General features: G+C 41.6%; 1 protein-coding gene across 1 annotated transcript in view; it reads right to left on the bottom strand.

The window, feature by feature from the left end:
- Nucleotides 1-12,185, bottom strand: part of cacna2d3a (calcium channel, voltage-dependent, alpha 2/delta subunit 3a) — a 105,766-nt gene that overhangs the window by 69,880 nt on the left and 23,701 nt on the right. The window contains exon 4 of the mRNA XM_070909891.1: nt 3,204-3,263. Within this exon, the coding sequence (XP_070765992.1) occupies nt 3,204-3,263 (60 nt within the window). The remainder of the gene's footprint in view (nt 1-3,203; nt 3,264-12,185) is intronic.

Genomic DNA, 12,185 nt, shown 5'->3' with positions numbered 1-12,185 from the left:
CGTACCTGTTGCTTCAGCTGATGATATACATTTTCCAGAATGGTGTTCAAACTCACTTGTTGCAATCAGCTGTGGGTGATTGTGCAGGTGGAGTGAACACAATTTTCAGAGAGTAGAAAGAGAGATGGACGTTTTCCCAATTAAAAAAAAAAACCTTTCTCAAAACATCACACTGTGTGACTGCGTTGCATTATGGTCTAAATTTGGATCTCTTACATTTCGGTGCAAAATTACTGTTTCTTAGGAGCTTAAACTGTATGGTAAGTACAGCAGTTTAATTCTTTCTTAGACCAAACACCAGTATAGCTGCACTAAATATCAACAAAATATCTCAGTGTGATGTTTCCTTGTCTACTGTATAGGCCTGTAACTAATGATTATTTTCATCATCAATCAGTCTGCCAATTTTTGGTTTGGTCTTAAAAAACATAAAGAAAAACAAAAAAAAACACATAAAATACTCCCAGGTTCAGGGTGCTGTCTTCAACTGTGAACCAAAAGTCCAAAAAAATAAAAATATTCAATTAACAAGTATAAAAAACTGAACCAAAAGCAGCATATTCCCACATTAGCGCCTGAAAATATTTTGAGATTTTGCTTAAAAATGGCTCAAATTATTGATTGATTATCAAAATAGTCGCTGTTGATCAACAGTTCTAGTTGTCTTTGTTAAATAATAAAAATCATCCAAACCAAATGGGCCCACATATGCCAAGCCTTGCTCCTCTTTGAAGCACTGTTGAAGTTTACAGGGTGGAATTTTCCTTTAAAGCACGGAGGGGGGAAATTGCAGAGCGTGTGAGGAATCAAGCAGGTGACCCAAAAAGAAGAAAGCAAAGGGGAACTATGAGAGGAAGAATCAGAGCTGGACAGCAGTCAGTGGTTAAATTTAGTAATTGATCCTCCTTAATGTCCCGTGACAGCAGAAAACCACAGGGCATTCGCTGTAATGCCTTAAAGAGCTGACAGAGTAAACACATACTCACCGCCACAGGCAGAGACACAGGCGCACATAACACACACGCCACAGACTTTATAAGTAGTTTAGCAGCATATATCCCAAGTCGGCTTAGCATCATATTTCCACTTTAAAACTCAAGTTTGTGCTGTCGCTCCTCCTACTTTAATAAACTCTGTTCTGAGATGTGCATGATGCACAGCAAACTCAGGCGAAAACATCCCAAGTGCACTCTGTCTCTCTCTATCTCTCACGCACACACACACACACACACACACACAATACAAAAGCTGCACTCTAAAAATTAAAGCTGCTCAAATGGATTTGAGGCAGAACCATGAGAGCAGAGGCTGGGTTTGGGGGTGTGTATGCAGATATGATTAGCTGAATGCATTTGCCCAAGTCTGCAGAACTGAAGGTGGAACTCCCAGGGACTACTTTAAAATGTGTTGAGTTTTTGAGTAGGAATATGAAAGTGATATAATACCATAAATAATTCACGATTTATGTTTCAGACTCAAAATGTGTTTGTCACAGAATAAAATTCTGGTATAAAAACATGATGATAAATTGCTTCACCTCTGGCAAAATATAAAAGATGCGTCCTACACACAATTTAATCTTTAATTATTACTATTGTATATCTGTAGGTGCGATCGTGATGCCTTAACTGAGTGGTAGATTTGTTCTACTGAGAAGGAGGATTTGGACTACAACACCCCAGGGTTTCCTCCTGAATATTAACCTGAGAGACATGACAAATTTGAGTGAGCTAAATTCATATTTTATAACATATTATCACATGCATACTTTGGGTTACAGTGAGGGGCTTACATTACTACCATCTACAGCGTGTTCTTAATATTTACAGGTAGAGTTACTTCATCACAATGGCTGACATTCAATGTAGGCAGCTCGTCAATGTCTGCTAAAAGCAACAAAACACAATATGACTGCACTAAAATATGTAACATTGGCTCCTGTCAATGGAAAAAACTGGAACCTCTGCCTCTTCAACTTCTGTCTTTTGCTACCAAAATAGAAGAAAGATCTGGGCAAACACCAGCAAACACCAAAATCTAACATTTACTACAGATGGGCTTCCCATTTATACAAACAAATGAGGATGCGTTTTGTAGCAGGAGGGTATAAAACCCATTGCCACAATGTCATGAATATGTATATATAGATATTTTGCATATTTAGAAATAAAGCAACTTGCTGGAAATCAGTAAAATGACTGTTTGGAAATTTGTTTGTGGCACTGTGACAATCCTCGCATTTCCAAAACCTTTTTGACACACACTAAAAAACTGATCACCAAAGCATTGATCACAGAGCCTAACAATTCATTTAACAGCCATAAACAGTGTGAGCTGTGTTAAAGTGGACATTTCTTCAAGATCTGTACAAAACATTCCATCACCTTCCAGTACCAGAACGCTAGATGCTAATAGCTAATTCTGCACTCTGAGGTGAGAGGTGACAGTGAGGCTTTCTTCTTGGGATATTGAACATTTTTCACGCATTACTTTTGCCATTCGTGCAGTTTATGGCAAGAACAACTCCTCATGATCTCCTCATGAGCTCTCAGTCATTCAGATTTGTTTTCTACCCCCTGCATGCATGTAGATTGCTAGAACTGGCTCAATATGATGTCTTATTGTCTATGATTTTGTTCTTTGATCCCATGACTCTACACTAAATGATCAACAACAGATGTTGAAAGGTAAGAGTGGGTTTTTTTTTTGTTTGGGGTTAGTAGTGCCCAACACTCATCAATTAAAAAAAAACCATTTAGGTTTATAAAATAAAAAAAAACCCCACTTGTTTATATAATCGTTTCATGTATGCATGTTTGTTAGCACGTCTACTCCTGTGGAACTGTGAATACCTGACGGTGTGACAGCGGCAGACCGAGACATATGCTGAGAAAATGATTAAAGAGAGATGTGGACTAACACAGACTTTTAAAAGAGAAAAGACTGTTACGCCTAGTCAAGCGAAGCAGACTACAGAACAAGATTCCTAATGCCTTTTCTCCCCCTCTCCCCTCTGTTGTGTTTACGCAGGCCCTTGTCATTTCTCACACTGAGGTCCTAGAAGCACTGGCCTCTGCAGGATAAATCATTTTCAGCATGATTTAATTAACGAGCTTACAGGAACAGGGAATGAACATGTTGATTGTAATAATGTCTGTGTGGTCAGAGGACATTGTAGACCCAGAGGACACACATACACATACCTGTAGGTTTGGATCCTCCTCGTGCTGTAGGTGGGCTTCCTCTGCCGCCTCTACGAGTCTCTGGAGGAGGAGAGGAGAGGAGAAAAGATAATAGTTTTAATACAAAAGTGAATTGATTAGTGGGTCAAAAAATAATAGGCAGAGAAACATCCATGCAGAAAGTAGTTTTACAACTGGCTTTATAAGTACCCCTTAGCGCTGTAGCAACACTGCAACCCCTCAGGATACACACATACACACACAGATAGCGGACAGACATTTGGCCATCTCGTGAAAAGAGGCTATTTTCCTAAATGGTTCAGCAGTAGAGGTAATGACTGCCTCAGGTTCTTTGGACACTACCACAACAAACTCCATCATCAGTTCATGCTGTTTTACACATGCACTCTCTCTCATACACTCAACAACAACACACACACACACACACACACACACAAACTCTATCATCACCCTCTTGCTGCTACCGTCTGCTGTGTGTGCCTGTAGGGGGGTACGGGTATCTGTGTGCCTCTCTCTCTCTCTCTCTGTCTCTCTGTCTCTCTCTCTCTCTCTCTCTGTCTCTCTTATGGGAACTATCATCTTTTGAAAATAGCTTTTTGTCAAAGGCAGGCAACGTGTCACTGTCATCATTCTCCAATGAAAGATAATCATGGAGAAATGTATGTGGTCCCTTTTAAGGTAAGTCTCCCTGGTTTATGACTTGCATCTTTTGTGCAGTGGCAAACAGGGGAAATAAATATTACGACATAGTGTGAATCAGGATCTAACCCACCACAACAATTAAAGTAAAAAATGTCAAAAAAAACAACCAAAAAAACAATTTTCTGGAGGCCAAGGTGACATCTTCATTATTGTATTGCCCAACTAACACTCCGACATACAAACATATTCAGTTCACAATGATATAAAACAGCAAATCCTCACTATTGAAAAGACAGAGCTGGTGAATGTTTGGCAGTTTTGCTTGATGAATCTCTTTGTAAAGATTTTGGAGATTTGTTTTCACAGCGTGCACATATTCCACACAGTAACACACAGATATACACAATCCATAAAATATTCCCTCTTGTCACATATGCCTGCATACATATCATGTCCATGCCTGTATCCCAACCCATACATACAGTATATAAACGTACATGCACTCACTCAGTGTCAACAAGGCAGTTTGCTCAGGGCTGCTATGGCAGAAGGGACAAAGCCCCTGCTGAAGCAAGCTCCTCTCCATTTTAAAGTCCTGTTTCGACGACCAGAAAGCAGCACTGTGAAGAGTGGACTGAGGGGGTGATCAGCGTCATTTGCTATTATGAGTGCAAAGAGTGTCATGGCTCTGTCTATCATGTTTGAAAGATTGGGGATAAGGAGGCGGATGATTTTGGAGGCATTGTGTGTGATGCTGGTGAGTTTGTTTCTGTTGGTGATGGTTAACATGGTAAAGAAGCAGAGGGAACGGCACAGGGTTAAATTATGGTTTTGTACAGCAAGAGCGGGAGGTGGGGGGCAACAGAGGATGATCTTAGTTTGCGTATGACATGGGATTGTTTATGGACAGCAGTGGTGAGTTGATCAAAAAAAAGAGTTTATTGTCTATAATCTTTTGTTTTGTCAATATTCAGCTGGAGGAAGTTTTCTGTGCACCATTGGGCTGATACAGTCATTTGTATAGAGCCTAGAGGGGCTCTGGTGTTTGTGATGATGGTTGAAGATGCAACTGTGCCAATCCATACTGCCTTTGGTCTGTCACTGAGGAAAGTGTGTGTTTATGCTCAATAAAAAAAAGGTCTAAAGGTAATAATGGTTGGCAAACTGCAGCATTTCAAACAGGCTAAAGGTGAAGGACCTGAATAACAGCTTGACTCACAGGGATCTCTCTCTCTCTCACACACACACGCACACACACACACACACTCACAAGCATTTCTTCCTACCTCCAACAGTGATGCACATGGTATATTCTCATAGCAAGTAATTTCTCTCATTCACAGCTGGTCCTGGTGTCTATGAGTTTTGGTAATGCACTTCCATTTCGCATTTCCATTCAAATGGCTTTACCCGTAAAACTACTGCAATCAGCCAGCTTATTTCAGCTGAGCCATGTGTGAGGTTGTGTGTGTGTGTGTGTGTTGTGCTGCTGCTGTGTGTGTGCAGGCAGGCTGTTTTGGGAAGTGAACACTGTAATCTAGAGCCTGGCCAATCATTTACTTCACCATAGCAACACACCTGGCCATTGCATATCGTTGCATATCATCCTGTGCTTGATTCCATTCGGCTATCAATTCATGTGTGCAGAAGACACAGTGGATGCCTCTGTGTCCTCTCTGGCCTGGACCTCTTCAGATCTCTTTTTTAGGATCGAGCAAGAAACTCTTATGCCTTATGTGAGAGCGTGTGTGTGTGTAATGCAGGTGCATCTGCTGGAAATCCACAACAAAGCAAGCTCTTGGAGCGAACAGAGATAAGGGCTGTGGAATAAAGGGAGGATGAGAGAGGAATGAGAGAATAACATTCTCTAAAGGTCTGAATGCTTAGCCTCACACTCCCAGCAAAATGTCAGATGCTGCCTGTGAAGCCTCTGTCGATAGAAACACACTTTTCAGTGTTTGTGAGAGGGTGATGGTGTGTGTTTACGTGTGCACACGAGTGTTAATGTTTTCCTCAGCTGACACATGTTAAGATATTAGCCCTTTGACCTATTCTGTCTTGCGGCCGCTTTTGCAAATGTCAATCACTGAATGCGAGAGTATGCATGTATATCAATGTGTGTGTGATGGAATCTGATTGAATGTGAGTACATGCATGTACAGTATGCGTATGTGTGTGCGTGCATCTATCAGTATGCATTTGTGAGGTGGCCTGAAAAGAATGTGTCACATTGTGAAATATATAATTTCTCTCTCCCATGTCTCAAAATTTAGTCTATTAATCTGTCATGTGTGCACATAAGAAAAGCTGGCTGCAAACATTACACAACATTACATCATCCTCATACATGGCCAACAATAATTTAATCTCTACTGATGAACATTTGTGGATAATCTATCCTGGCATATCATTCATGTAGTGTAACTTACCATGCAGGAAGATGGGAGTTAAAGCTCTAGGGTAAAAATAACTTGCATAGTAGCAGGGAGTTTTTCAATTGGAAAAACAGATTAGAGATAAGTAGGTACTACTCACTCCTGTGAATTTCAATTCCAGCATATCACCACGACGAACACTCTGGGTGGTGCGTTTGTCTTTGTGTGTATGTTGTGTTGCTGTGTGCGTACGCGACTGTGTGCGCTGTCTGCCTGCATGTGTTTGTGTGTGTGTGTCTCGCATATATTCAAATGAGTCTGCCATGTCTTTTTGTCAATAGGTGGTCCTGTCAAAGTGTATGATGCAGTTTAAAAAGAGAGAGGAAAAACACTTTTTTTCTGAAGTCATTCTGTCGAGGCTCCGGCTTGGTACCAGATGACAGCAATAATTAAACTGACACAGTCAGAGAGGCAGGCCCTGTTGTCTCCCTGAAAACACACACACACACACGTTCATATACAAATGTACACATTCACAAGCCCTCACTGTAGCTGACAGGGTAAAAGCTGAACTTGCTGTGGTAACTGGATTAGATTTGTTAGCGCTAGAAGAAGAGTCTGGCATCTCTACCTGATTACAGATCCCTGATGTGTTTCTGCTGGTCTCTCTCGTCACTACAGAGCTTTGATTCTCAGCCCAAACCTGATTACACCCGACGCGACTGGTCTGGTCCAGCTCAGGCTCATTTTATTTGTCAGTTCGTTTTCGGCCTAAATCAGACCACAGGGAACTATGTGTTGTGCCCCCGTTGCTTTGCTGGTACTTTCTATGATATTAATGATATGTCAGGTTGGCTGAGGTGATGTATATTAACAATGAAAATGATTCCTATGACGAATAAATTAGCATTTTTTTTTGTCCCAACAGAAAGAAAAGCCTGAGGCATGAAAGAAATGTACTGACATTTAGCAGTTTGGGTCCGTCCCTATCAAGACCAGTTCTCGCCGGTTTTAGACCCTACATTTTTGAGCCTGAAAAAAATCTGACTTTCCTAATGTTCCCCCAGTTCCCTAGTGCAAATTGACGCAATGTCTTCCCCCTCAATTAAACACAATTTCCGTTGCCATTTCATCATTTTTCATCCTGCCCCCTTCCGCCCACCCAGTCCATTTCCCTGACATTTGCACTCATCTACCCTCTTTCATTAACTGACATCCTGTGATTATGATTTGTCTGACAAAGGATTCAGCTTGTTTACACTTTCAAAAGTTCATAAACGATCCCCCTCATTTAGCTGTCAACTTGATTGGCTTATTGTTCTGGCACTGTGTGGTGGGTTTCCTGACGGTTGAAGTCACTGACCTTAACAAATGCCTATCCATTAAGAATGCAACACTATAAAGCCGTGAAAGTTAGCGAAAGCTGTCATATATAGCTGAGCTATGCTAACAACTGCTGGCAGAGAAGCAGAGGAGGGGTGGACGGGGGGGTCACATGCATTATTGACTGGTAGCGGAAGTCTTGGGACTTTTTTTTAAGCAGTACATTAAGCCTTGCCTCGGCAAACTCCCTCCACCGAGGGGAAGGGAGGGCAGTGGCCTGAATCTGAATGTTCTCCCGAGGTAGCCAAGAACAAGACCACAGTAAACTACAGTTCTAAATAGACTCGCATTAAAAAAACATTCCCTGAGGTGCTGTGTGCTCTTGGTTCAGCATGCAATTGTTCTTTGGGTTCAAACTTAACTTTTCTTTTTTCCATATAATAATTTTTTCTGAGTTAAAATTTTGTTGAGGCTATTTAATACACAACTTACCAACAGCGACTCAAATTATTCAAGATCAGCTGCATTAATCAGCTCTGTCTGCACGTGTAGACAGTAGCTTTGACACTTTTTCGCACATCTAAAGGTGTACACTTAAAATGTATATATGTACGGCCGCATACAAATAAAGTATACATGCAGCAAGCTAATGCACTTGAATAACCAGATGTATAGCTGTTCCTAGGTTGTAAGAATAAATGCTAACTAAGCTATGGCCTGCTGGATCAGGGCAGGTCCTACGGGTCTTGGTTCTGCCAGAGGCCTGATCCGTCGAGGCCTGAGCTGGGCTGAGCTGGGATTGGCTCGGGTCAGCCCATCAATAGCACTGGGGACAGCAATTAATATTGTCCAACCAGCCAGGGAAGAGTTGCAGCATCAACAAAATGGAAAAGTGCTCTGTGACACTTTGCTTCCTCTGTTTTGCACATTTAGATTGGGTACAAGCCAAGCAGACGGAGCACGGTGCAGAGACAGATACAAAGGGAAAGTGAAAGAGAGAGGGAAAGATGGAGAGAGGGAGAGGAGTGGTGAGCTTTGAAACATCAAGTCCCAATAATCAATACTTGACAAGTTCTCAGCATTTCTGCTGACTGAAAGGGAATATAAAGGGAATATGAAGTGCTTAACCCAGCCCTGCCAACCCTCTCTCCGCTGTCTCATATTTCCTCTTTTTTCACACTTTCTTCACTTTCATTTCATGCTTAGACTGAACTTTTGACTTATCTTTTGTCTTGCCATTTACCTTTCCCGTCCTTCCTGCCTACATCCCCATTCCATCATTCTAGAAAACAATTCCATCTCTCTCACTTTGACTTCTTGGTGACAGAAAAACAACTAGAGAGAAGGAGAAGGAAGAGACTGTTGCTGTCCTGACATCTACTGGCTGGCTCTGCCTTGTCATTAGTAGCCATCACTCTTATCAGACACTCACACACAGACAGACAGAGACACACACACACACACACACACACACACACACACACACACACACACACACACACACAAACACAAACACAAACACAGACATGGCAATGATCTGAGGCTGAGGACAGCTAATGAAATGATGGAAATGAGGGGAGCAGTGCTCCGAGCTCAGTGAGACAGTGTGGTATGTCAGTGAGGAGGGCAGACAGGAGGAAAGGGCAGGACAAGACTGCAGGGTCGAACCACACCATTATAGGGGAGAGAATATCAGTAAAATGTTGAAAAAGGAAATTGATGACAAATGACGGTTTTCTGTGCATTTTCAATGTCGGCATAAAAAATGCTCCACTTTGAGTTTCACCTCCTGGTTGAAGCCAGGCTGCTGTCCTTCTCCTTGTTGTCTCCTGTTGTATGGATGCAGATGCTAGGTAGGCTTCTTTTAGCCTTCTTCCAGTACTGTTCTGTAGGTCCGTCTGCTTATGTGTTGCCACCTGCTGTTGTAGCTGGTAACTGCACCAAATATTTGTGGATTTTGTTTCTACAAATGGATCCACAATTGCGTAAAATAAATATGACATTACACGTATTTGTTGAGGTAAAACTATTTACGTTTGTAAAACCTGTATAATTTTTATGTGAAGTTAAAATACCTGTTTACAGAGAGAGAGTTGTGCGTATTTATATTACGGATATGACTTTACACAACACAAATACAAAAATACATGTTTGTGGATAGCGAAATATTTGTGGATCATGGTACACATTTGTGGATTGTCTTCTGTGGGTTACAACTAATAAAGTCCAATAAAAACTTCCAAAATCATGTGACTTTAATGTCCACTGAAGAGATGAAAATATCAGATCGGTGTGGACCGATGAGGAGGTAGTAATGTTCCTCAAATTAATACATGAAGCAAACATAGCTGCCACATTTCCATCATGTTTTCTGCATGGTTTGACTGGACCTCTTTTACTTGCAACACCTTGTTGTGTCTGCTTTTTCTGCATTTTTGTAGTTTTGGCCATCATTTCTAAACCACTTTTATGGGAGGTGAAATCAAAGGTGAGCACACCCAAAATGTCAGTAATAATCTTTCATGGCACAAGAAAATTGTGTGTGTGAGCACAAAAACGGCAAGTATGGTAGGCCGAATTTGAAACTGGAAGTTAGTCTTTAAAACTGTGATGTTTGCTGTATAAAGGACAGTTTATGTGTTTTGCCATGCGTCTTCATTTTCACATACTTCTCTTTGTTTGTTCAAAACAAATTCGGCTAACCTTGAGGTTTGGTTATCTGATTGCTGGTGTTTCTCTGTCAGACCTCTTTTTAGCAATGTTGTCATGTGTTCAGCAATTAAACTGCAACGTTATCATAAATGACAGCCCAAACTACGAAAATAGGACCCAAATTGTAATAAACCAGTATTTCTCTAATGTTCATCTTAATTCCAACCATCTCCTGCAGAGGACAAGTTGTGCCACATTGCTAAAATGCTAAATGTGTGTTTAAAATTCACTGTGCATGTCAGCAAAAGAAAATTAAAGTTCATAGGAGGTTTTGCTGGCAGAGACATTTCATACAGTCCTGTGTGCCTTTTATTTTTAACACACACCCATGCAGACTTCCCCTGCACTACACTGGTAATCATGTTGAGGACTACAGAGGCGTAGCTGCCACAGGTAAATGATATCAGCAGGTACAGAGCATGCAGAGACCAAATGCCATTACAGGAGAAACAGCCCTAGCAGCAAGGCATCCACTCTGCTTTGAAGTGCATTTGTCACATGAAACACAGCCGTGCTTGACTTCAAAGAGGGCATTACAATAGCTCCACGCCTTTCAACTTTGATAACAACATGTTCACTGTTTCTTTAACCGTCTGCTGTTGCCACCATTTCCAGCGAGCAGACAAGCTTTTTTTGAGGAGAGATAGAAAGTGAGGAGAGGAGAGGAGCTGCTGTCTGCTAGACGATGATAATATCCCACCAACTCAGGAACTGATGAAGGTAATAGCAATTAAAAAGTAACAATGACGAGCTAAGATGCTTGCTGAGCCCAGGAATAAACGCATGCAGGCCTGTACAGTACACACACACAAAAGCTACAAACATGGACACACACACACACGCACCACATCCTTTGCAAGCACTTGTTTACTTTGAAACATTGTTTGATTGGCCTTTTTTTATTATCTTATCTATAATAGTGGAGTTGCAATTAAATTGGCTGAAGCAACTGATCGGCACAACTGCTCTTGCCCAAAGTTTCATTTTCTGTTAGACTGAGGCAGCTGTGCCAATGTGGAGATGATAAGGGAGAGGGGATAGAGACATGAACACAATCAAACACTAATTCTAAATACAATTACACACACATATATACACTCTGTCACTTTCTATTAGACACACACACACACAATACCACACACAAAACCTAAATACTATGAATTAAGCTTATGAATATGTTTCTCTACCATATCATCTTCCTCTCTCCAAATCAAAGCCATTATCTTAATACACGAGAGTTAAAGCACAAACCTTCTCTCACCTAAACACACACACACAAAAGAATGGCATTAACTAGCATGCACACGTATTTACAGGTGAACCCTTTTACAGCAGCACAGGCTGCTGCCTCTCTGCAGGTGGTGGCGAGCGATAAAGAGGGGGAATCGACGGGGAGACGGTTAGATAAAACCACGTTGACGGACAGGGGCGAGCGCCTGCACGGAAATTGAATCGCTGAAGCGCCACATATACTTTAGCAAAAAGCAGAGAGATGGGAAGAGGCGGAGTAGAGCGGGGAGAGACAGACAAAGGAGCGAGGGACGCTTAAGGACAGCTGCGGGACTGCACACTAGAACAGACAGATGAGAGTTTGGGTAATGAAAGAAGAGAGAAATTGGAGGAAGATGGAGAAGAAGAGGGAAGAGGACTCATGGACACTTCCATTGTATGTTCGCAACTAACAATTCACCACAAGGCCAACTGTCAGCGTTGAAAATGAGAAAGGTGACAAGGGTTCAATTCTCCACGGATGTAAGCATGAGGCCTTTTTCAGTCACTCCTCCACTTTCTTCAAATTTCTTTCGTATAACATTTATTCTTCCTGTTCCTCCCACGACTTTCATCTGTCTTTACTAAAACGCAATTCCATCACCCCGGTTACCAGTCTTCCCTCTCATCTTCTCATCGACCCCCATAACTTCTACTCCAC

This window comes from Enoplosus armatus, chromosome 8, assembly GCF_043641665.1.
Source record: "Enoplosus armatus isolate fEnoArm2 chromosome 8, fEnoArm2.hap1, whole genome shotgun sequence".
Classification (NCBI taxonomy): domain Eukaryota; kingdom Metazoa; phylum Chordata; class Actinopteri; order Centrarchiformes; family Enoplosidae; genus Enoplosus; species Enoplosus armatus.
Note: the sequence above shows the minus strand (reverse complement) of the source record. Positions and strands in the feature narration are given on the sequence as shown.